The following is a 27,895-nucleotide window of genomic DNA, read 5'->3' as shown; positions in this document are numbered from 1 at the left end:
GATTCTGTTACATTCCTTCAACATGTCTTGATGAGATTTTGCAAAGTGAACAGTGCATTGTCCTGCTGTGCAAAACCACTGACATTGGTGGGTGGTGTTGCCATGATAGAGTGGCTTGGCTGGAAGGAATATTACTTCAGTGTGACACAAAATGACATCCACATAATATAGTTGCTCCAAAACAGGAACATGAAGAAAATAACTCTCAAAAATCTCTCAGTTTTACTTGCCAATATATTCATACATACATGCTCCATTCATCAGAGTGCATGACAAAAAACATGTCTGCAAGCCTCAGCAAAACACTTTCTAGAAGTATACAGTACCAGTGGAAGGTCTGAACAAACTTTTCATTGGTACTGATGAGATATATTTATTTCAAGCCTTAACTGTAAACTTCAACTTTAAAGCTTAAAACCAAGTTTTAACAGTGACAGTAACAGCTGTCTATTTGAGGGAAAAAAACAAACAAAAAACCCCCAAAGAACACACATACACACACAGTGATTTCTTCACTTTTCGAATTCACTCGCTTTATGTTGCCTAATAATCACACAGCCATCCACCAGTCTCAGAAAATCCCCTTACTCTAAATGTTCAAGCTGTAAAGGTGTAACATCTCACAAACAGAGTAAAGGTACAATAACACACGTACACACACCTATGGATATGTATTCAAAGACATGGATAGTTACAACAGAAGCACACACACATATAAGGGCTCCCAAGCGCTCGACACAGACCCACACATACACAATTCCCTATCCGCTCCTTGTGCTAGGCCCCTGCTTCATCCCTTGTGCAGTCTCTGAAAGCCATTAGTTTGAAATGGATATTTTACCAGAAAGGCAGAAACAGCAAAGAGAGTGACAGTAAGGGAGAGAGAGAGGGACTCATCTTTGGTCATCAGCAATTATCTTTTATGAAAGCTGCCAAACGGGAACAGGGGATAATTGGCCACGGCCCCCTTCACAGAAACATACATTTCCCTAATTGCGTATAATTGTGAAGTGAGTTCTTGGCGTGGAGGACGGAGGTAATTGCGGAGGGCCGCTGCGTTTGTCCTGACCGCTAAAGGAGCCCTCAGCCATTCATGAAGCCTCTCAGAGTGTAATGGAAACACACATACACATGAAAGCAGCTCCACTGCACAAAGATAGATGTTCATTCAAGTATATAAACACCCCACTACACATGTGTTAAAATACACACAAGCACAAGCACACCTGCCAAAGCACATACAGGTAAATGCGCACCTGTTAGAGAGCATGCACACACACACGTGCTATTGATGTACACATAAAGAATATAAGGCAAGAGGAGACACGTTTGGACTTTGAAAAAGATCCATTCATTTCTACCCTCACCGTTCTCTTATATATACACACACACACACACACACACACACACACACACACACACACACACACGTATTTTCTTCCTTTAAGCTGTACTGGGGTGCTGAATCAGCACAGGAAATGATTTGCCAGGAACTTTGTTTGAAGTTTAGCTTCTAAAGTATATCTGTCGTTCAGAAATAAGTGACCCTTATAACAAATTATACGCCTTTTTAATGGTTAGTTTGGGATTTTGTGAATTTTTTTCCCCCTCATAGCAGACCTCGGGCCTCTTCTGCTAATGCTTTCATTGTAATAATGAATTTAAAGCACTCTGTGAGCTACAGGGGATAGTAAAGTTGAAGTAGAGTTGTCAGTTTTATGTGTTATGTCCCTATTTCAAAACAAAGTCTGTCTCTACTGTACTAACTGGACAAATAACAGTTGAAATATTGTCAGTTTATTGTGATTAATTTTTTATTCTTTTCAAAAACTCTGGCTGTTGTCGTTGCCACGTAAACCATCTCCTCATAAGTATTGCTTTAGCTAGTGATAAGTAGATTTGTTCCTGTTTCAGTAAACAACATAAGACACTACTTTTAAAGACATCATTTATTTTTCCAGCTCCTACCAGCTTGTTGTGAAGGAGGTGCGCAAGTCCAAGACCCGCCGTGCCGCTTCTGAAGCCCCCGAGTGTTTTTCTGTCCCAGTGAGCTTCCGCAATGCCTCCATCTTGGACTCACCCTATTACATTGCTGCTGAATTACCACCGTCCAGCCTCACGGTGGTACAGCCCTTCACTGTGGGGGACAACAAGAGCTATGGTGGTTTCTGGAACCCTCCGCTGTCACCTGCCAAGAGCTACAGCATCTACTACCAGGCAATGAGCAGAGCCAATGGGGTGAGTCTCAACTCTCCAGAAGTACCCATTGTAACAGGAAGTGGCATGTTCATATTTCCCATTTGGCCATATTAGATTTTATTTAAAAGTAATTAGACAAATTAGATTAGTTTACATTGTGGGTTTATTGTCATGTCATTAATAACGGGAATAATAGTGACTTTTGAGGCGCACAACACATGGTGTAACAAATTTGATATGAAGCTTTACCAGGATTATCTTATTTTTATTTGTCATAAAAAATAATTTTAAAAAAACAGCAACTTTAAAACCATTCTTTGGCAAGCAAAAGCAAAAGTAAAAACAAAAATATTATTTCTCCATCTCAGCAGATTATTTAAAAAAAGGGCCAACAATTCTGTTCCTAAGTCATTAATGTGACAGCAAGTGATTGAAGTTAGAATACATTATGTTATGGGCGTCTTGCGTGACTTCTCAAGCCTGTAGTTTAATATACTGAAGGTTATGTGTTTGCTTATCAGAATAAATAAATAATTAATATAAAAGAACACAATTACAACTCCCTCTGGGAATCCCCACTCCTAGCATTCAGCTGTTGATGTCTGTTTGCTGCCCTTTTTGTCTGGTAATTATACTGTCTGCGAATACAACAACACCTCGCCCACCTCCCGCCACCCGTGTCCTTCTCATAACTCATTCACAACTTCAACTTGGCTTTTGAATTTCCATAATACTCTGAACTCCTGTGGGGGTTATTTTAATTTTCCAACGCCGTAACCACGGTAACTCAGTTTGGAGAGCGAAGCCGGGTGAGCTGGCTGACTGTTGTGATGTAATATCCTCCTCCAGAAAGCAGATTTCCCACAATGCAGTCATATGGAGAAAGGCTGTGTGCAAGCGGGTGTGTGTAGGGGGGGAATTCTTGCATGACTGAACAAGTGTGACTGTGAGCAGATGAGTATTCATTTAAAAGTGTAAATACTCGCTCGTGTGCCCCACTTTTGTGTATCGTGTGTGCTTTGCACACCTGTATGTACAGACCCCAAATCCAGTCAAATCAGAGTTCCTTATTTGATTGGATTTCAGTCAATCCAATCAGTTTCAGGTTTGTTTAGATGATGAATTGGGGCATTGTGTGGGTGCTTAGTGGTTAAAACGGAAATAAAAATGCAAGCGCACCTGTGTAGTCGCCTTAAACAAGATGATTTGATAAGGAAATCAGGCATAGAAATAGACACGTGTTCATAAAGCATGATTTTTTTGTTTTTTACCTGATTATACTTCTCTTTTAAATTTCAAGTGATTGCAACAACCAGGGTGGTCTATCGATTTTACTTTCCCAGACAGAAAAATGTCAGATAAATGTTAAATAAGTAAGATTTAAAATGATGGACTTTACTGCAGTCTGATCAAACCATTTGAATTACATGTCAAAAGGAAAAGTCAGTCGTTATTACTACATTACTACATACACTATATAATACATGAGTCGACTTTTGTTGTGATTTGGCATCATACAATTAAAAATTAATTGAATTAAAACATTTTAATTTCAGGCACAAATCTTTGATATTTTGTGACTGCATTGCTGTGCAACAGTCTCTTTTTAACTAACCAGGGTTACATACAGTATATTTCAGGGATCTGAGGTGAGTAAAATCAAGGAGTCAAAACCTCCAAAGATAATTATTAATGTGGATAATAGTGAAATCCTAAAGTGGCAAGAGTAATCATATTGTTCCACAACATACATTACATATAGGACACAGGACTCCTGAACACGGTGAATGAAAATAGGTTGAACACAACTGGACTTTTTGAAGGGCACATCACCTTTCTCACACACCCACGCACACAGGGTCATGTGCAGACAGACATCACACACACACACAAAAATCCAGGTCTTGAGTCAGTTGTTATTTTTTTTGGAGCCATGCTTGCTACTCAGATCTAGCCAGCAGATTCACTGTGGACATTTTCATCCGCTCTGAAATGACTGCAGAGCCACATTGGTGCAGAAAGAAGACAGTCAGTATTTATTTAATGTATTCTGTAAATTGCATTTAGTAATAATATGTGAAAGTGATAGTTTGTCAATCAAGGATTTAAGTTATCTGTAGTCCTCACAAAGTCCTGTGATTTGTTTAATTTCTTTGCTGTCAGTCATTTCGTAGTGTAGGTGTCACTTTTTTTCTGCAGCAGTAGATGTCTCATATTGGAAAGAAACTCCTCATTTACATTTTAGAGGACTTGGCTCATTTGTCGTAGTTTGATCCCATGGATGAAAGTCTGTTTCTCATTCTCTGCCTGCCTTGGATAATCCTACTACTTTTTTCTCCCCCTCTGAGCTCCACCTGTCTATCAAGGAGAATGTCTATCCGCAATCGTTTTCCTTCTTTTTTTTCTACCATATCTCTTGAGGACATTTAGAAGAAATTGTTCTCTCAATCCACCCACTCTCCATCTCTTCATTGCTCACTGCTGTTTTTTTTCTCTTTCATCTAATAAAAACAATCAAATTCTTTTTTTAATCTTCTTCCTCCCTTTCCTAAATTCTCTCCATCTCCATCTGACTTCCTCTATGCTTATGAGAAATGTTTTCTCTGATTTAACCCTTCATGCTCATCTGTTGCTCACCCCCTTATCCCCACTGCTTTTCCTCCTTCTCTTCAGCAACCACCTGTTTCCCTGCTTTCTTTTGGGCTTGATTCTCCCAGAGGTAACATCAGTCTGATGCCAGTCTCTCATCTCCTGTCACTGTGCCAGTTAGCTCTGCACACTAAAGCTACTAGGCAATCTCGACGTCTCCATGTTGTGCGTTGCCACACGAGCACACGCGTCGCCCACCCACCCATACACACACACAAGAATAAATGCCTAGGGCAATAAGTAAGAGAAGTAAGAGCAAGAGTGGTTTGGGAGTAGGGAAAGAGAGAGAATTGTGGGAGGGGTAATAGCAATCTAAAAAGAGTAAAAGAGACATTAAACAAGATATAATACTAGAGGCAAAGATGGAAGTCAATAAAGATAAAAACTGATATGAGCGGAACTGTCATGAGTTTGGTTACTGGAAAAAAATACTTTTGACCCAGTGTGTTCATTAGCATTTAACCAAAACCACAATCTATACTTAACCAAGTTTTCTTTTTAAAGATGTACACAAGCAGAAACGAGAATGTGAGCACGGTTATCCATTTTGATCACCTCCCTGTGACCCAAATGAAATCCTTAAGTGGGGTATTTTATTAATTGAGTATGCACGTTGCCTCTGAGCAAATAACAACCAACAATATATTAAAGTTTCTAGTTGCAAATGAAAAGTAACTAAAGAGATTAAGGAGAGGTTTAGAAAGGTTGAAAGATCACACCTAGTGTTGTTAATTTTTTAATATAGAAGCAGGACAAAAGTCTGAAAAAAGATTAAATGTGTCTGAAAGATAATATACACAGAGCTACCTGAAGTAATAGGTTTAAAGAAGGGCGACTGAGAAAGGTCTAACCAAGATTTACTTGTCAACATACATAAAATGATCCGTGGATAAAATGGATAAAAAACAGGATGGGAAATTTGGAAGAAATTCATGGGAGGACAAAAGGAGGTGAAGGATTTTGGAGATTCTGGAGTCAGGGAAGGTGGAAGTATTTGAAGAAAATGGTAAAGGAGGAGGAAGTAGAATGCAAGGAGAAATGGGGTGGGAAATGGCACAAAACAAAAGGAAAGTGTGACAAACATGGAAAAACATGCCCTTCTGCAGTGTGAGAAATGCAGCCAGACACCTTTCTTGACAAGTAAAAAGCCTCAGGGGTTGGCCAAGATGCTCTGACAATCAACGTCACACACGCACACGCACCAAGCAAGCCTCAGAGTGCAGTTTTTGGAGAGTGTAGGAGAGAGACAGAGGAAGATTTTACCAACTGACAGTCAGTGTCAATCAAGATGCACTCAGATGACTCAGAAATCCCTAAATGCATTTTTTCTGTGTGCTGGTGTATGACTAAGGCTCACACACTTTCGTACGTTTGGCTTGTGGGTAAGTGTGTAGGAATTTTTGCACGTACATATGTCTAAGTTTGCATTTGTGATAGACTTATTAAGATTCTATTCATTAAACAGCCATTTTTCAAATTAAACAATGGAAGCATATACTGTGCATGAGCAGTTCATGCCCATGCGTTTGCCTGCTCATCTGAGTATCAAGAGTTTTTGGTAAAAGAATGAGCTTCAGGAAAAAGAAAAAGAAACAAAGTGTCAAAGACAGGGTAACATTATTATTATTTTTTTTAAAGTTGTTACCCTGGCTACATGGGGTTGCCTGGGAACTCCAACAGCTAATCACAGTATCCAGAAGTCACAGAAAAAACATACATGATTGAAAATCCTACCAGTCGGTTAGAACACTGAGCCAACCAACTGTGATTGAATTGGGGAAAAAAGGAGAGGAAAAGACTGGCAAAGATGGAACGATAGATGGATGGAGAGAGAGCTCACCCACACAGCAGCTGCATCTCTCTTGCACTTTTAGTATTCCTGTCAGGCTCTACAACGTTAACTACTACACACAGAAATGAATGCTGTGTTCCATTGTAAACACCTCAACCCCCTTCTGGTCTCCAAATGCTCTGTATAGAGTCAGGGCAATAAATCCTTATATTTATTAGCTTCGCTTCTGCCTTTAGGTCAGGAGATGCACACGCCTACAGTACAGCCAGGGCTAATCTAAAGAAGGGCATCAAAAAAGCCAAACACCATTACAAAAGAAGGTAGAAGAACACTTCTCCAACTCCAACCCCCGACGCATGTGGCAAGGACTCCAGACCATCACAGACTACAGGACCACCAAACCCTCCCCCGCATCCTCTGATGTCTCCTTCCTCAACGAGCTCAACAACTTTTATGCTCGTTTTGAGCGAGGGAACCCCACAACCACAACCAAAGCAGACATGACGCCAGACCACCAACCTATGACTCTCTCCCCCACCGATGTAGGAGCGGTGCTGAGCAGGATCAATGTCCACAAGGCTGCAGGCCCTGATGGCATCCCCGGGCGTGTTCTCAGAGCGTGTTCTGAGGAGCTTGCAGGAGTGCTCACAGACATATTCAATCTGTCCTTGGCCCACGCTGTGGTACCGGCCTGCTTCAAATCCACCTCCATCGTCCCGATACCCAAAAACTCCAACCCATCTTGCCTCAATGATTACCGCCCAGTAGCACTCACCCCCATCATCACTAAGTGCTTAGAGCGACTGGTCCTAGCACACTTCAAATCCTGTCTCCCCCCCACCCTGGACCCCCACCAATTCGCATACCGCCGGAACAGGAGCACAGAGGATGCAGTCTCCATCGCAATGCACTCTGTCCTCTCACACCTGGACAACAACAACACCTACGCCAGAATGCTGTTTATAGACTTCAGTTCAGCATTCAATACAATCCACCCCTCACAACTCATCAGGAAACTGACAGACCTGGGTATCAGTTCCCTCATCTGCAAATGGTTACTGGACTTCCTGACCAACCGCCCCCAACATGTCCGGCTGGATAACCGCTGCTCATCTACCATCACAATGAACACCGGTGTACCACAAGGCTGTGTGATGAGCCCTTTCCTCTACTCCCTCTTCACCCACGACTGCAGACCTGCTGATGGTTCCAACACCATCATTAAGTTTGCAGATGACACCACGGTGATTGGCCTCATCAGTGACAACGATGAGGCCGCCTACAGGGAGGAGGTGGATCGTCTGGCTGAGTGGTGCGACAGAAACAACCTGCTGCTTAACACCGAGAAGACCAAGGAGCTCATCGTGGACTACAGGAGGAATGCTGACCCACATCCACCCATCCACATTAAGGGGACGGCTGTGGAGCGTGTGAGCAGCTTCAAGTTCCTGGGAGTCCACATCTCCGAGGATCTCACCTGGACGACCAACTGCTCCAAGCTGGTCAAGAAGGCTCACCAGCGCCTCTTCTTCTTGAGGACTCTGAGGAAGAACCACCTGTCCTCAGACATCCTGGTGAACTTCTATCGCTGCACCATCGAGAGCATCCTGACCAACTGTATAACAGTCTGGTACGGGAACTGCTCTGCCTCGGACCGGAAGGCGTTGCAGAGGGTCGTGAAAACTGCCCAGCGCATCGCCGGAGCACCACTTCCTGCCATAAAAGACATCTACAGGAAGCGGTGTCTGAAAAGGGCTGGGAAAATCATCAAAGACCCCAGTCACCCATCACATGGACTCTTCACCCTCCTGCCCTCTGGGAGGCGCCACAGGAGCCTCCGGACTAAGACCACCAGGTACCAGAACAGCTTCTTCCCCACAGCTGTCAGACTCCTGAACTCTGCCTCCTGACATCTGACCCACGTTAACTCATGGACTGAACATACACACACCCACAATGGACAACTGTACCCTCAAACACAATAATAACATGGACTGAACCACCACTCACAACCACTAGCACTTTATATAGCCTCTGTAGAAACTATCTACACCCTCACTTATCTTAACTGCACTACTGTATAGCTCTGTGTAAATAATCATTCTGTACATTCGCTAATCTTTAATCCTACAGCTGTTTACAACTTGCATAGTTCCCATTTCTGTATAGCTGTATATCCCAGATTCTGTAAAGTTATTTATTTCATTTCATATTCTGTATAGTTTTTCATATTTATATCCTGTTCATATCCTGTACATAGCTTGTACTCACTACAGCCTGTACATACTTATAGTTATAGAATATTCACAACATACTTCATACCGTGTACATTATAACATACCATAATAGACCCATTTCTGTAATATACTCACATATCTATATTATTGCTAATATATATTGTAATATATCTATATCACTAAAGCACTTCTGGATGGATGCAAACTGCATTTCGTTGCCCTGTACCTGTGCATGTGCAATGACAATAAAGTTGAATTCTATTCTATTCTATTCTATTCTTATAACCCCCTGAGGCTTAGTCCATTAGCATGAGCCAAGTGGAGGCCGTGTTTCTGTTCACAGTGACTGTGAATCCAAAACAACCACGCCTCTAAATGGACCATAAATGGGTACAATAGGGTCAGTTTATAAAGAAACACAATTCATTGGTCCTCATGAAACTGATCGTATTCCAACTGTGTCCATTCATATGATACATTTCACTCTTAGAGGAGTAGGCATATGAAAGAAAGTATTTTGAAACATTTGTTACTTTTTAGGCCTAATCAGACAGTTAAAAAAACGATGTTTGAAACCCCCAGGATGTCACCCATTGACTTTTGAAGCCTTAGAAGTAGCGTTTTTGGATGGTTATTTCTTATGCTTCGTCTTATGCTTTTACTGCCCCTTGTCTGCGGACCCAAGGTGCAAACTCTTGGGAACCAGTCTGGACTGTGCGTACCTCAGGTTATAGCAGAAGTGATTCCTATATCCTGTTAGTTCCCTTACATATAAATCCTTCTAAAGTGCAAGGCAATAGGTATGTGTAGGTTCTCACATATGTCCTTGTAAGTTGCAAACCTTCAAAAACATAATAACTCATATGCCAAGCAAATAAAGGGGTCACACAATACTAGAATCTTGGTAGTCAGTAGCAGTACTACTAATATATTTTTGTGGTGTAATTACAGTATCATAGAAATGAGCAGCATTGAGCTCTTTTTTTGAGGAGCCATGTTAATGTGTTACAAGTACAAAGTTATGTTACCTTTGTGAATATTTTATGTTGAGCATTGCTGCGACGCAGCTGTAAATTCAGTATTCATTATATTCTGTATAAATGAAATTATGTTTTGACAAGTTTAGTGTCCCATATCATGAATCAAAATATCTTCAAAAACAAGTCTCGTTTTGTTTTCCCCCACTGAGGAATTTGTTCAGTCTCTAGTAGATACAGCATCCATTTTTTTTAGAAATAGCAAGTGGCATGATTTTTGTCATTAGCACACATGTATTGGCCTGGTGAAATCCCTTTTTTAGTCTTACGAATCAGTTTTTCTTGCCCTCTATTTTACATATTAACTGAAGAGTACATTAATTGCTCTTGAAAGCCATGTGTGTACATGTGACTCTTATCATACATTCACTCTCAGTTTTCTACAGGTTCCTTCAGTCAAATTATGCACAGAGACAAATGAGGGAAACGGATAAATAAGACAACAAAGCAGTTGAACAGCCAGGGATTGAGAGAGTCATTATTCAGACAGACAGATGGACAGATGGAAAGCAGACAGAGATTTAGTAGAAGCAGGTGTGTTTGAAGATGCTCATAGGATCTATCATTTGCTTGCATGTATCCTTTCATAAATCTTTGTAAACATGACAATAAAATGAACAATATAAGTTAATGGTGTTAAATCCTCAAATACCAAACTGTAGTTTGAATAGAGCTGGACTTACTTTTGGCCCCTGACCACATAATTAAATCTAAAAAGCCAATCTAGTGGAATATATAAATGATGTTTTTGAGTAGGGGTCAGATGAGGTGCAGGCTGCTACCATTTGTTCTCTTATGTTTAACTTTGTTATGTTATGTTTTGGAGTGTTTATGAATTAAAACTTGTCACATTCAGTGCGGTGGGCTTTTTGTTTGCTTTTGAACTCCACTGCTAAGAGCAACCTTGAAGAAAGAGTTTTTCTTCTGTATTTAAGCACAGAAATTAGCTTAACTTTAGGCTTTGCAAAGCATCTCTTCTTCTTAAATTATTTTGTTTCTTCCTACAGGAAGACCGTTTACAGTAATCTAAGTAAGACCCAAAATGGCACAATTAAAATGAAAATGAGTGTACAGAAGCATGTACATTAGGACTGATTTTAATGCTGAGGTAACACATTTCCGTGTTGGTAGCTGCTGTAGTCTTTATATTTGATGAAGACAAATGGGCCAAAACATGAAAGAGGCCAAGTGGGTGAGATAGGTGCACGCACTGATGACAGCACATCATAAAAGAAAGAAAAGAGGAAAAGGCACGGGCAGCAAAGGAATGAAACGTGCTGGTTTAAAAGACAGAGGCTGAGAGACATCTTCTACCCTATTTTCTGTAAATATCAAGATATGTATACTGTAGTTTTATATTGTACTATGTATGTATTTTTTATAGGGTCACATTTAAATTCATTGGAGAATCATATAAGAGTATTCCTTCAGTACATTCTGTTGTCATCTGGCTCAAGAGCTATGACAAATAATGGGAGAGACATAATTTGGACAAAAGTTTACAAAAGGCAATTAATTAATTAATGTGGTGTTTTGTAGTGTAAAACCTAACAAACCAAAATGGCCAAGCCCAAGCCAAACAAACAAATATCAAGTTTCACATTACTATAGTTAGTTGGATTTTTCCCCATAATAAAAAGTGTCCCATTAAAACGACTGTGTACAACTGAAAGTCTGCTGATTATCACACGTTTCTCGTTAGTGCCCTAGCTCCTTATCTATCCTACCTTTCTTTGTATCATGCATGACTGACTCCCTTTACTTCCACCATCCCAGTTTTTTTGCCAGTTTATTTCCCCGCTCTGTTTTTCCCTGACTTGGATGGTTTGATTTGAATATCTACCTTGTTTGTCTTCCTTTTTATTGCTATTAATTCTTGTGTGTGCTGGTACCCAATGTTGTACTTTTGCCCTGTTCATTTAAGCAAGAATTAACTGATAGAATCTCACAGATCATATCCAAGTCCTTACTGGCTGTCACTGTATCAAACACTGAATATAAGCATCTTACTATCTCTCAAACCCTCTGCCCACTCCAGTGCAAGCACTACTGCACACAGTTCCGCTGCATATAGACTTAAATAATGGATGTTCTTCTACTTATGCCCATCTTATGGGAATGATGACTGCCCCTGATGACTCTGTGAGTCTGTTGACCCATTTATGAGATCAAAATATTAATCTGCAGCTTTATTCCAGTTCTTAATATTCAACAACAATAGGCTTCTGTAACCTGAGGACTGATGTAAGAAAGTCAAACCTGAGACAGACAACTCTTAAATGCTCAAGCAAGACTAGCCAGGTGCTCCCAGTTACACTAATTAACTCCACCTACTAGGAACCTAGAAGACAACACAGAGGGGCAAAGGGGAAAATACAGTAGGCCCTGGCCAAAGCTTAGGGCCATCACAATGCTGAGAAAAATGAGTGTTTAATACCAATGAAGGTACTTTTGTACTTTTTTCACTTATTTATATATGATGTGTGGAAAACCATTCGAATCAACACCAAGAATTGTACAGCATATTGATCCTGGTATGATTGATCAATCATGTGTGTTTGGACAAAATGAGAAGCCAGTGGCATGGTTTTGTGATCTTACTGATGATTAAGACCAATGATTACGTGGTGTATGCAATATATGCACTGTCAGGCAAGTGGTTACTGTATGCAGTCAACCCATATATTAAAGAGGGTACCTTGTTTTAGTCTGTTAACTATGATTTAAATACATTTTTTAAAATTGTTGTGGACAAATTTCCAAAGCATGATTCCTGATTGATTTTCTGGTTCCTGTTTCAGATTTAACACTTTTCTTTGTCAGTTGTTTCAACGTTTTCTAAAAGTTTTCTAAAACATGGTGCTGAGTTTGCAATTCAAGATATACTGCAGCCTCTGGACATCAGCTGATCTCAATGCCTGCCAATGTCATCGGATGGCTGATACATGCGGCATTTATGTTGTTTTAGCTTGACCACAGTTGCTGTGTATCTGGAGGCCAGTTTACAGCCCAACTATAGCTCAGCTTTTCTTTTTCAAGCTTTGTCTGACTTAATGTCTCTGTCTCTGCAATCATTGTTGTCTGCTCTGTTTTTGGGGGTGGGTGTAGCTCAGGAGGTAGAGTAGGTTGTCTACTAATTGGAAGGTGGGTGGTTTGATCCTTGTATAAAGCACTTTGAGTGCTCAGTTGTATAGTATAAAAGTGCTAAATAAGAACCAGTCCATTGATCATTCTGTACAGAATAGAGCTAGTGCCAATGATTTTTCAATACTGCAACAAACGAAACTTGACTTATGCCTTGGAGAATACTCAGAAAAAAGTCAGATTTCAAAGGGTTTTCCACCATTTTCCTATGTGTTCAACAAAGCCTTACCCTCATGATTCAAAACACTAGTATCTGAAAAATTAACTGTATATTTTACCACAAGGTAATTAGTTAACCTGTCTGTCTCTCTCCACAGGAAACCAAAATCAACTGTGTCCGCTTGGCTAACAAAGGTATGAGCAGCCTTCCATTGATAGTCAACATGCACATTAATTATGATAAGATATTTGTAATTTTAATTTGAAATTTGTTAGTAGTTCATTTTAAAGAAAAAATGGTGCGAATACACAACCCCCTAGAATTGTGTTGTGCTACAAGTGTATCAGCCAAGATGAGAAGATTGCACACTATTCTGGAAAAGGTGAACTCACAACCATCAGCCCGGGCAAACCTATACCACATCCACGTTATCTTGCATGATTTTGTCGCATAGCATTCTCTCTCCATCTCTTCTATCCTTATAGCCCTTTTCACACTCACCTTTTCTGTGACTTTCCTCCATCATGCTATTCTTTTTGCATCTCACACCACATCCATGTTGGTCATCAATGTTCAATGTTCAAATTGTATTCGCAGTATAAAGGGTATAAAGTGGAACATTGGGGCCATTATAATACCAATTGACCACCTTCATTAAACCCAGTGAATGAAGGCTAAAGTGTTAGCTCCAAAACCCATTTCATCTTCTTCTGTTTTGCTTTCCCCATGTCTCCCATTTTTATTTGCTGCTCATCTCTGGCAAATACACCCATTTATGTGCCAGGCAATATGCTTTAAAAGCTTTTCAGCTTGCTATTGATTTTTTCTCTCACCTCGTCTCCTTTATCTGTTTTAGTTTTTCATCTGCATCAGGCATTGATTTGATTTTTCCACATCTCCTTTGTCTGTTTCTGTATCTCTAACTCTCTTATTATTTTTTTGTCTACATAAAACATTTATTGCTCTTTTATGAACATTCTTATCTTTTTTACCATTCTTTTTTTTTTTAATCCATTTTCATTTTTTTCTTTTCTTTTTTGAGTGAGATGTACTCTGGTAGGATGTCTACAGTGTCTAAACACTGCGCTCTGTCTGTCTGCATGTATGTGTGCTTGGAAAAAGACATGCTTTTAACTTTGTGGCCGTCTTTCATATATTTAAAAATAATACAAATCTATTTTGAGTATGTGAAATTATATGTAATCCAAAAAAAAAAGATTTTTATACATGAAGTATCATTAATATGCTGTTATTTGGTGTTCTGAGGCAATGCAGATGGCTGATTTTGCAAATAATTATGATTATGTTTGCTGCATTACCTAATATCCAATATATGTGCACTTATCATGCACTATTGCATATTTACAATAAGTACGTGACATCACTTGCTTTCTTTCTGTTGTTTCTGAACTGCAAAAAATAAAATTGTGAGGCCTTAATCTACCACATTGTGAGCTATTAAGCATTTAAAGGTAACAAAGCAATAATAGCTCAAGTGACTTTTGAGAACAAAAGGAGGGACAACTAGAGCCGCATACCTGCCTCAGTTTTACTCTTCCAAAACAAATATTCTACCATTAAACTTTTAGTAGTTTTACAGTATTTGTATTAGAATGCTGTATAAAGGAAAGTATTAACTAGAGTCAGATGCCAAAATTGGTCTCTCCACCAACTTTCCCATGCCACAAAGTTCATAATTTATTTTCTTTTAACCATCACTTTGTTTCTTCCGTCTTACATTTCCCACTCCCCTGTTTTTATTAACCCTTCAAACCAGGCTAACAGACATAACAAGCTCCAGTGATAACCGCCAACACCATATCTGCATTCACTGACAACTACTTTGTAATAAACATCCTCACCAGCATCACCTCTTTCTGGCCTTTTCCTGGTAATGGGCCAGTCAAGATGCTCATTGAGGGTTATTTCCTAGAAATAAGACCAGTCATATCCCAGCTGAGTGGTATTGATCTCATGGTTCTAGTGCTATCTCTCACCACTGCAGTTTCTCTCCTCCAAGACAGATTGTGCAATTGAAAACCAGGGAGATCTAAAACTTGATGAATTGAAGAAAGACAACTATACATCTTTTTTTCTTAGACTTTTTCTTCTTTCTTTTCCTTTTTTGTTGTTGTTTGTTTTCTCTCTTCCCTTTCTTTCTCATGCTTTCCGGTGGGGACATGCGACCCTTGGCCTTAGTGGTAATAGGTAGGGGACAAATAACAACGCCGTACATTCTAGTCATCCCAAGCGAAGGTGATTATTGCTTTATAGGCAGAATATTTTCTTCCCAATGTTATGTCACAGTACAACCATAAACACGACGCAAACACTGTTTCATTTTGGTTGTCCCCTGCCCTACACCCTCCCTTTTTTCTTCCCTTTGTTAATTTTTTGGCGTTACCTTTCCTTCTCATCACCATCTTAATACATTTGTTTGCATGTCTGCTCTGCTTCAAGCGTTGCTGGCTGTGCTTGAACGTCCTCTCTGTCTTGCATGCACACATACACACACATTTTTCACACACACACTTAAGTGAAACCATGCTGCTTTTGTGCATGGTCAGTAGCGCAGCTGTTGCACCATTACGCTGATTGTAGGCTTTGATTTTTTTTTAATCTTTTATTCTTTAATAAAGTATAGTTTAATATTAAAAAGAAAACTGACTAGACTATGAATAAATACATTTTTTCCCCTGTTCCCCCAACTTTATTAACAATGCATATACTATTCTGAAAGTATAGTTTCCATTTTTGCAAGTATGATTATCTGATTGAAAAAAGGGATGGTAACAATTTTCATTTGATAATCTTTGACCGTTGTCTCATCCACAATATCCACCTCTTTGCTTATTCTAAAGCCTTCGTATATAGGTCCATGACATTTGTTGTATAATATCAAATCAGTGAAGATGCTTAATTCAGTTGTACTACATGCTCAAACACCTAGCAGAGTACTAAAAATGTTGAATAATAACAACTAAGTGGTCAAAACATCAATTAATATGCAAAAGCCACCAAACAGAGCATGGTGTGGTTTCAGCAGAACCATTATGTTAATTTATGTCTCATATGATTTGTATCCTTGTATTTGGAAAGAAAAGAAATTCATTTCTGAATTTGTCAACCATGTCAAGTTTTGGAGCTTTGCCACCAAGGCTGAATAAATTTGTGTAATTCTTTAGTGAGAGATCCAGCCTTTGAATGTGACACAATTACTGTATATTAACTTCTGAAAAAGAAGATATCTCCTATTAGTTAGTTATTATTAGACACTGGAAGAATTATAGTTCAGTAATGTGTTTTGTCAGCTGTTTACTGCTATTAGTGTGTTTAGTGCAGTGAACAACCTTAAATCGACAGAGCTGGTTACTGTGGAATATTTAAGTAAATTTTCAATGACAAACACAAAATAATAATAATAATAATAATACCAGCACAGTTCTTTGAAATCCAATCATCCATCTGTAATAAATACACAGCAGCTAAACATTGTTTATTAAATTGTGTCAAAACCATAGCAATTCTAATCCTCTTAGTATTTGTTTTTCCAATTCAGAGATGTGACAGTAGAATATGAATGTCATTGAGTGATACAACAGTCAAAATGTTGACTTTAACAATGTGGACACAACAGGGAAGCAGTCAGCAAAAAGCATTATTATAAACTGCTGTCACAGTTATTTGTCAAGACTATGAGTTTATTGCACAAGAATACCATAACACTTATTGTCCTGGGGGAAATTCAGTTTGCAAGCTCTCGCAGAAAGAATTATGCATATCATGCACAAGTCTGAAACTATAAACAAATAAAACTCTCAATTGAATAAAAACTGATTATATTTATATGAATGCAGAAGATCTCTGGGTACATTAAAAACCACATCGTTTTAAAACGGAACTTACTTTTGCAATGTAGCAATTCATGTATTATATTTAATATCATATTCAGAGGACCATTTAGGCAGACATCCTAAACTGAAAAAGTGGTGCATAAAATGCAGCTTTTTCTCTTTCTTTGTACTCCACTTAGTAGAAGTCACACTTTATTAATCTATCCTGCTTGAGAAATGCTAAACGACTCGACTTATTTATCTAAAGCTGAGTCTATATGGAACGTAAAATTTGTCCACTTATTATAATCCTTATACTCACAAACCTTTTTTTAAGTAGTAATAATATAACATACTTGAAATTACTTACTTGCGTCTTCCAGAAAGAATACTCTGCAGTCTCTCTTCATGTGTACAAATAAACTCTCACTTAAAGCTGTATTTGTTCAGTTGCTTTGGCAAATACATAAGAGACCACTGTGATAAACTGTCAATATGGCTGAGAACAAATCAGTTAAATAAATAAAATAAATAATTCCCTGACTTCATATGCAGCCCACCACGTGAAGCAGATAAATACCATTGCTACTCTGTGCATGCATGTCTCTCAGACATGGTTGTGGATTGCATCATTCACGTCACATATTAGTAATGCAGAACTAAAAGACAGCCTGCAATTTGAAAAAAGCTTTCTCTTAGCCAAAACACTGTTGTTTTTGTTTTTTCTCTTTTTTTTTTGTAAAATAGAAATTAATTTCCAAATCATACGTTTTTGCTTACCGAGGGCAAAATAAACCAGAAGGTATACATTGCTAGGTGGGACTTTTACACTGGCAGGGTTTGAATGCCCAGCATGTTCTCAGCTACCATGGCTCATAGGAGCATCAAACCCACCCCTTGTCATTCACACATTGGTATTATATGTCAGTTTTAATTCCCATTCCCATTAGTCCTGAGGTCGATTATAATTGGTGGTGTTCAGAGTCGTGTTGTAACTCACACAGACACTGTGCAATACTGACGCAACATGTGGCTTGCTATCTGAGTATGTGTGTGCATGTGTTTGTGTGATATGGGTGTGCATGAGAACACTGTAAAAGTAACATTTTGAGGGAGTCGTGTCTGAATTATACTTGTCGTTGAACCCAACTACCTCAGACAAACAAACATACTTTTATTTGTAACTGCTGCTGTTTTTCCATCATTGCCAAGTGCTTACTTGTTGCTGCTTCGTCAGTCAGTTTTCTGTCTGAATTTGCAACACATTGAGTCAGAATGTTTAAAAAAAACTCTCATAAGGAGCATTTGTAGGTAAGTATCTAGGGATGATGTGACATTTATGGCACAATACCATAAGGAATGGATGAAGTTCTTTTCAGGCTGCACAGTGAGCGTGCAGGCTTCAACTGCATTTAGACCTGGCAGAAACAAAAAATGGGGTGGGTGGATAGTGGACTTTTTTTGTCAAGAAAAAAAAAGGCCTGGAGGAACATGAAACACTGAGAAAGAGACATGACAAAAGTCAGAGACTGACTCTAAAGATTTTTTCCCTCTTCTTACTGTAGCATTGTGCATGCGGACAGGTGTACTTGCTTACCTCTTCACCAGAAAGACATTGTTGTGAATTGTTGTATTATGCTAAATCCGCCCTTCTGTCTCTGGCTTGAATTTTCCACCTGCTCCAGTGAGTTTTCACCTGCCCCTGCATAAATCTTAGAAGGCTCTTTGGAAAGATGTCATCAGCATCAGGGGAGGGAGACAGTAAAAGTAGAGAGAGGAACAGAGTGGAAAGGAAGGGAGAACAAAATACGCAATGCCGAGAACTGCAAGATCTTCCATAGAGCTGCAGACCAAGGGCAGCTGATGGTCATTTTATAGTTTTTCCATTTCTGATGAGTTACACCAAGACCAAGCTTCTTGCTGATGGTCTTGTTGGCCATTCTAGCCTTGTGCCAGGTCTCTTTTGGAAATTAGATTTTTACTCTCAGTGAGATTTTTTCCAAGATTAAATAAAAGATTAATAATCGTGTATGTCTACAATCTTGCCCCTGATGTCCTTAAACAGCTCTTTGTTCTTGCCCATGGTGATCAGGTGAGGTTTGAATGGAAGAAAAATATTGGTGTGATTTATACAAATAAGGAGTTGAGATCAGGAGTAAGAGTGACAGATTGACTGGTTTGCTATCTGTGTGACACATAGGCACATAGGAGCCAGAATTCTGACTGGGTCATAGGGGATGAAATAGTTATTTCACTCTGTGACACGTAGATCAATTTAAAAAAAAAAGAAAAAAGTTTTTTTTCTCAATTTTTGCTTTATTGCTTTGCAAGTCACTGAGAATGAGCTAGTGTTACGTGATTTATCACTTTTTTAAAATTCTAATTTAATTTGTTTTCTTTTAACAAGCTTGAAGGATCAGGTTCTTGAAAGAATTTTTTTTTTCTTTGTACCTGTAAGATTTCAGCAACTGCATCTGACATGAAAATCACTTCAGCCTTTACCTTGGCACACATTAATCTAATGTCTTCTATTACTAGAAGATGTATTATCTTCTATTCTGCCAAATCAAACATGTGGTGATACTTCAGCTGGCCACCACAGCAAGTAGCACCACATGTTTGATTTGGCAGTTTTACGCTTGTCTACAGCTGGAATCAAACTTGCAACCTTTCACTTGTCAATCAAATGTGTAAACCGTTACAATATAGAACCACAATAAATCGTACATAGAGCACATGACCTGTCTCATAAAGATGTCATAAATCATAAGTCCAGAAATACACACATGCATACAATCACTCAGAACGTGATTTAAGTATTTAGTAAACAGTATCCTGCTTTATTTAACATCAGTGGAAACTGGCGTATGTGTGTGTGTGTCTGTAAGACAGAGCTAATGGCCAATCACTACCATTGTTAATGTTCACAGAGACAGCTATCTTAACCGAGGTACCATTGGGCCACAGATACATTCAGTATATACATACACAAAACTGGACAGAGACACATTTCCAAAGTAATGCAGGTAGATCCATTCACGCAGAGGTAACTTGTTACATATGCAGATATAGTTACATATACACAAACATGGACCTAAATGTTCAGAAACGCAGCAAAAGGCAGATTTAAAAGTATACATGCAAACACTGACATGGAGCGCTGTGGTAGCATAGTTCAGATTAGTAATCCTGTTAAACGTACTCAGCCATGGTAACACTAATCCACAGAGGATAAGCCCTGCAGCTGCTGACAAAACAGTACCGGAAAACTAAACCTTCAGGTCATTTAAGATATTTTTGCATTTATACATGCACCAGTAAAGCCTACATACTGTAACACCCTGCATCACCTATATATATTTTTTTTAATCAAACAAAAATATTGCAGCAAATTCCCATTATACTCTGTTCAACTTTCCATTTAAGCGTGTTAGACAACCGATATCCTATAACGTGAACAAGTAAGTCAAACTCAGTGCACATGCACAGTGATCCATGCCACTCAAACACACAAAGAAAAGTACATTTGTGAAGACACACAAAATACACCCACCTTCAAACAGTGATCTGCACCTGACACACATACACACATCCACGCTGAAAAGAACCATTTAATATGCCATTCAGGGGTGCAGGAGTGCGTTGGAAGCTAGGAGAATCAATCTTCTCTCCATTTGGATGAGATTATGTTTTTAATATCTCAGGTTTTACTCGTAATTCCTCCCTGATAATTTTATCATGTTCTCCAAGTAGGGGAAATAAAAAAAGGGGAGAAATGGTATAAATGGGGGGAAAAAAACACCCTCAAAAAACATTATACCCAGTTGCACGTGTGCACACTTACACATCCTATGTGCATTCAGGAACACAAGATATTCAAGGGATTAATGCCTTTTGGAAGTAATCAGTATCATCACCAACCCAGTGTTGTCACAATTACAGTGGCAAACATTGAAGCGGTTCCCTTTAATGTTTTCTGACTTTACTCCATTCTGCGTTAATACAGAAGTCAACTTTTATAAATTAAAATATTCCATGACATCCTTTTATTTTTTTATATTTTATCCCGAGCCAATTATTTATTTTCGCTCAAGTTCATATTTAAAGTTTTTGTGAAGTAATTCTCACCCTGTAGATATTTTTAGGAATTTCTGACAGTATTTGACAGTATAGGTGCGTATATTTAGTTCTGCACTATAGTTTATATATTTTAGCATAGCTTCTGTTGAGGAAAACATTGAATCATATTTTTCCAGTACTTCAACATTTTGGTGCACAGTTGCACCAAAATGTTCAGTTCATTCTTCTTTTCTAATTGAATGTTCTTCCAATTAAAAGGTTTGTTGTTTCCAATAGCTTTTAAGATATATCACTTTTGCAGCAATTTACCCTATATACACGATCTAAAGTATTTATGCTTTGTGTTAGTGTTACCACAGTAACCCCTTTCCAAACCTTACAGTATAGTCCTGACAACCTATTATTGTGAAAACTAGGTGGTGTGAATTCAGGCACCTAGACAGCCATCCAGCTACTGGTAGAACAGTTGGATCTTTCTTTCTGATATTCCATGTCTTTCTGTTGAGTTAACATTACATAATAATAACAAAAAATTACTGTGGCCATCGCCATGTAGGCTCAATTCAGTCCATTCTCTATGAGACCACAGATGAGTGATTTAATGTTGTAAATATTCAGGTTGCAGACATAAGTATATGTGAGAATTTCCAGATTTCTTTCTTTCTTTTGTTTCTTTTTTGAGGTAGTGCACATTTTAGGATACTCATTAATAGAAAGTTACAGTTTGTGAAAAGATGAGGACATTCACACACTATGACACGATGCAAAGCTCTTCACTGTTCCAACTCTCTTTTTTAGCAACCTGGTATCTGCCAAGAAAATAATACCTACACCACCTGCCAGTACCTGTGGCAAGAAAGCAAGATGGATGCATCTATTTTATGTACTTACAGGCCACCTGTTACCTTAAACTGACAATACAGAAATAAATGAGGCCATAGTCTGCTCCATATTGTATTTGCACCAGTTGGAAATTAGTCTTATTTTGCTGTTCCAATTTGCTTCATCTCAACTTTTACCCTCATGTAATGGACAAAGTCACATTAGATCACTTCTTCTATGCCCTGGTCAGAACTCTGTTTAAGTGTGCCTGATTGGCTCCCAAACTGGCCAATCACAATGTTAAATGGAGCTGAACTCATCACCAGATGGGGTCCTCTCCTGTTACATCATGAACTGTTGAACCCAATCATCACATGGGCTGGTGAAGTGTGAACAAATGGGGTCACACTGAAATGTGTCAGGTGATACATATTGTGGATCACTCAGGGGGGAAATTGAGGTTTGATACACCTGTGGGGTGATTACCAGGGCACAGACTACAGGGAAATGTGTGAACTCGTCTCTTGCATGATCGCTCAAGACTTTGGTTTAACTATAACGTGCTTGACAGACACAGAAAAGTTGAACCTTGAACTCTTAAGCCTTTGCTGTTTACAGGGCTATAAGCTATTCGATAGTGTACCATGAACACTATTTTCTGATGTTGTTCATTCGATATAAAAGAGTAAGTAAGATTTCACAGTTCATTCGTTAACAGTACAATGAATATCCTGAAATCCACAACATTATGTTGTTTGTGTTTTCTTTATTATTGCCATATGCAACATAGTGAATATAACAAACACTTCCAAAATATTGAACGATCCCAACAAAGATTTAAAAACGTTAAAAAATTACTACATTGTATTATTACTAAAAGCAATTTCAAGTAAAACGTCCTTGCAAAGTCCCTTAGTTCTTAAAAGCACCTTTCCAATATCTGGAAAAGCACCTTTTCTTTTTAGAACCACTATCCTCTGTACAGTGATTGCTTGGGGTGGCACAAGTGTAAAAATAATCACAGGTCCATGTCTTTTAAAATTACACTTTGCATTTTGTGCCTTTATGATTTTTCTGTTTCTCTAGGAAGAAAAAAGTCAAAAATCTAGTATATAAGATTAAAAATGTTAAGAGGAAGCAAAAACAAAAAGAAAGGAATATAAAAAAATTGTCTTTCTTTTTAGGGGGACACTATTGTCTCTGGAAGGGCATGTTATTCTTTGCCCAAGATGCTTTAATTTCCTAAATAACTGTTGTTTATGTCAGCAGTATTAGCTTGTTGCATAAACCACCCCAGTATTGTAACTCTGAGTTGCATCTTGGAGTGGGGGCGGTATTACACATGATGTACTAGGGGTTAGCATGCTAACACTGGTGTAGATCGAACACAATTCAGTCTTGACATGTTGTATTTATAAGACCTTCAAAATCTCTTCATTTTTTTTCTTCATAAAACAGATCTGCCGATATGGGGTACAAGTTTTGAAAACTCAAAGTGTTCAAAAAGCAGAACATAATAATGTGTTATTAAACTTACACAAAGAAATCTTTTTAGCAATAAATTGTCAGAGAATAACTGATGCATTCTTCTTTTTTTTTCTTCAAAGATGATACAGCTACACGACAGGTAGACTGTCAATGATTGAGCTATAAAGACTGAGAATATGTTGTCATTGAAGGCATTCGGGGTTTTTAAAAGAACATCTCCTCACCACGGCAATTGAGGACTGCAGCAGCTATTACTGAGTGTGCCAAGGTTAGGTGCTTAAGCCGTTAGCTCAGTGCATTCCACTGCCAACCTTGTGTTGTTATTGCAGAGGGGGCGAAGATGAGAGAGACGGGGGATTAAACTGAACTCCTACGCAGCAGTATTACTTTATTAATCGGCTGTCTTTGTCTATCAAGGTTATAACAAGAATCTGTTTGGCATATGTCTCCACGAGGACAGGGGCATTCATGTGCACGATCACAAGCTTGGGGATTCTTGTCTTTGTCTTTCCAGTGTATTTTTTATTATGAACTGTCAGTTTTTAAGTAATACATTTTACCAGTCCTTTGTTTTATGTCTGATTTTACCTTTTGACATTCAGTCTGTTGAAAGTTATTGACAGTTACCTTTTGGTTTCTATACAAAATATCCTAGGAACTTATCTTTGACTTTTATAATTTTTAGCAACCAGTTACCAGTTGAGAAAAGCACTGACAATGAGAGTGCATTTGTGTCACTGTCTTAAAGGACAGACCAAAAACACTAAGCAGTTTTTTTTTTTTTTTTTAGATATTTCTGTGGTTCAGCACAGACGGTATTTGAAAACATTTTACAAAATAAATTCTAGATATAAATTTCATATATATGAATGAAACATCAGAAGAAATTTTCTTTATATGCCTTTAACACACTTCATTGGCCTCTCTGTGACCTTCTGTGACATCAGTGTTGATCAGATTCAGTGGTATTATCATTAATGGAAACTATGGTTAAGCTGTAACTCATATTACATACCATTCTTTTATTATAAAAATTATATATTTTATTTGGCTTTATATATCAGCGCTTTATATATTTGAATATGTTTTCTTGTTTAGTAAAATCAACAATATACACAAACCATTTATCCCCCTTCCCCAAGTTTCCCCATTTGTTTCCCCATAATTTGCCAAATTATTTAATCCTTACGTAACTCAAAGTGATGCAAATCCAGTCTGTACTGTGTTTTCTATGTACATTTCTGGACCATGAACCTGGATGTCGTTTACTGACTTACACATTTGTGCATTGTCCTTTGACTGTTTTTGTCCTTTGAAATGAAGTCAGTAATGGTTTAAGAAAAACAATTTTCTTTAAAACGTTATTCCACTATTCTTCACCTATATTTTAGGGGTGCAACGATATTCGTATCGATACTGAACCGTTCGATACAGTGCTTTCGGTTCGGTACGCATATGTATGAACAATACAACATTTGTAATTTATTTTATCAACTTTCCTTCTGACGATGCTGTCTGTGTTGAGCGCTCAGTGAATCTGCGTTCGACTACTCCGCCTAGGCTGCACTGTCGAGCGCAGATCCACTGAGCGCTCAACACAGACAGCATAGTCAGGAGGAAGAGCACAGGGCAAGCTAGCGAGACAGAAGTTAAGCTCTCCTTGCAAGATGGACCTCCCCCACCCTCATTCAGATCTGGCGTTTGGAATTATTTTGGTTTTCATGTGACGTATGACCCTGAAGGTAAGCGAGTCATGGACTAAAGTAAAACAGTATGTTGGATGTGCCATGCAATGCTCAATTACATGGGTGGGAACTAGTGTGTTAGCGCAGTTAGCTCGTTAACGTGTTGGCCGTCTAGCCCCATGCACGAGGCGATCGGCGGTAGCTCGTTAACGGAGATTTGCCGTGTTGTGGCGTTAAGGTCATTTCAACGAGATTAACCTGAAAGCACTAGTGGGAACACAACGAATATGACTGCACATTTACGCCGACATCATCCTAGTGCAAAGACAAGTGGAAGCAGACAAAAAAAAGCAAGCATGCTACTAACTTTAGCCGAGTCATTTAGACAGCTGTTAGCACGTGATTCTCCTTATGCTGCTGAGAATATAGCCCAGAAGAAGCGGATAGTATAGCTTTTATTTTGGAAAGAGCCATTTCTCTGTAATAAACTCTCTTTTCCAAAGATGAGTGATTCCTCAATCAGATACAGGGCTTGCAAAATCGCTAGCCCGACGTCCTGGAGCTAGCGATCTTTCCAGTCGGGCTACAAAAATCTCTCTGCCCTGCCCGTCGGGCTATTGTAGGAAAAATATATGTCAATGCTTTTGCATTCTTTCAGAAATGTAGCTGGGTAATTATGTCATTGGCATCGGTGAGCCACTGTCAATATGTGACATATTGAAATCGCGTTTGAATTTGCGCTTGTTTCTTTGCTTTCACTTTGCAATGACAGCACTGATCTGTGAGTGATGATAATTTGTGCACCAATTCCTCTGACATCGTCTTATTTGAAACCACATTCGACTTCATATATTAGAACAAAATGGGAGAAGGAAGGAGGGATAAAAATATTAGAGGAAGAATGGACGGCAATATGGAGATATCAGTGGATGTGTACCAGCTCACAAAAGTGGAGGGAATTTGGCTGGAAGTGCCTAATTAGATACTTTATAACACCTTCTCAGAAGTCTCATTATGATGATAACCCCCCTGCTTGTTGGAGGAACTGTGGAAATCAAAGTGCAAATCATTACCATATTTTCTGGGACTGCTCAATCTTGAGGGATTATTGGAGAGAAATACATAATGCCTTACAGGATATCTTTAAACGTGAAATACCTCTCGAGAGTAAGACTATGTTCTTTGGATATATACCTCAGGAATGGCCTAAATATGATAAACATTTAATAAATATTTTATTGGTGGCCTGTAAAAAGAATATCACCAGAAAATGGTTATCCCCAGAGAGCCCAAACATAAGTACATGGATGGAAATCACAATGGAAATTTATAACATGGAAAAGATAACAGCTTCTGTTAACCACAAGCTGGAGAAATTTACATCATATTGGGAAAACTGGGTTAAATATATCACGCCTCATAGGCCAGATTTTACTATTACAAACCAATAATTATGATGTATGTATATATATTTATAGGATCACCCCATACCAACACATCCGTGTTTTTTTTTTTTTGTTTTTGTTTTTTTTTTCTCTTTTCTTAGGTTTGTTAGTTTTGTTTTTTGTTTTTTGATTTTCGGATTATGTGATGGTTTCAATTACTTCTATCGTTGTAAGTATTCTTCCCTTATGACTTGGATGTAAATTAAAATACTATTTCAGTATTTAAGGCAGATAACCTAAGTATGAAGAATGCTTACATGATGTACATACTGTGAATGCCTGCTTTTGAAACCTTAATAAAAATATGAATTAAAAAAAAAAAAAAAAGACATCGTCTTATTAATCGTTAGCTTACTATGCAAACATGACAAGTGAAATCTCCCGCAGCAAGCTTAAGCATGTGAGAGGTTGATCGCGCAGAGAATCGCTGAGCTTATGTGAGTCCGTGTGTAAAAGTAGCAGTATATATATTTTAGTTCTGCTGAGCCAAATAAGACAGGTCAGGGTGAAGAAGTGACAGCCAAAGAAAAGCTTACCACAAAACGGAGAAGTTATGACAAATCAGACTATAAGGCAAAAAGAAAGTGCAGCTTTATGGTTTCATGGACAAAAGAATTTCTGTGGCTGCAATATGACGAGCTAAATAACCAGGGGTGCACATAAGTGGTCCGCAGGTGCGCATTCGCTGTCAAAATAAAAAACACGCACAAGGGTTAGGGTTAAATTTAAAAACTGTACTTTTGAGTTAAAATATATATTTATAATTTTAATAAATGACAAATTAAAAAGGCATGAACATTTTTTTGTATCGAAAAAATATCGAACCGTGACACCAAAGTATCGAACCGAACCGAACCGTGAATTTTGTGTATCGTTGCACCCCTACTATATTTCCCTTTATTCTTTGGCTTTATATATTTACCTGTAAGAGGCATTACTAAATTTAAAACTGCATTACATTTGAAAGAGACTGTCAAACACTCAGAAAGGGTAGTAAATTTGAGAGTAATTAGTTATTGATTATTAACAGTTCATGAAGCACCACTTTTTTGCCAATGAAATGCTTTCTTCATCCACTGTTTGTCATCTTCATTACACTGTGTATGGTTGTATGCCATTGTTTATCACTTATTACTTTTTAAGAACACAAAGCCTTTTAACAGTTATCACTCAAAGTATGTCTAATCATTTTGTTCTAAAATGAAATATAAACATTTGTGAAAATAATGTTTGCTTTCAAAATGACATACTGAAAATTCACACATTTTAGTGTGAGCTTTGTCATTACAAATTCTTGTCTAATATTGTCAAATAATGCTAAATT

At 38.3% G+C, this 27,895-nt stretch overlaps 1 protein-coding gene across 1 annotated transcript in view; it reads left to right on the top strand.

The window, feature by feature from the left end:
• Positions 1-27,895, top strand: part of ptprt (protein tyrosine phosphatase receptor type T) — a 317,310-nt gene that overhangs the window by 185,844 nt on the left and 103,571 nt on the right. The window contains exons 14-16 of the mRNA XM_085353386.1: positions 1,962-2,238; positions 13,376-13,412; positions 15,418-15,474. Coding sequence (XP_085209512.1) covers positions 1,962-2,238; positions 13,376-13,412; positions 15,418-15,474 — 371 coding nt within the window. The remainder of the gene's footprint in view (positions 1-1,961; positions 2,239-13,375; positions 13,413-15,417; positions 15,475-27,895) is intronic.

The sequence above is a fragment of the Diplotaxodon limnothrissa genome, linkage group LG5 (assembly GCF_057381915.1).
Source record: "Diplotaxodon limnothrissa isolate DT_005_m linkage group LG5, D_limnothrissa_male_GT1.1, whole genome shotgun sequence".
NCBI lineage: Eukaryota > Metazoa > Chordata > Actinopteri > Cichliformes > Cichlidae > Diplotaxodon > Diplotaxodon limnothrissa.
The sequence above is the reverse complement of the archived record's forward strand: the minus strand, read 5'-3'. Positions and strand labels throughout refer to the sequence as shown.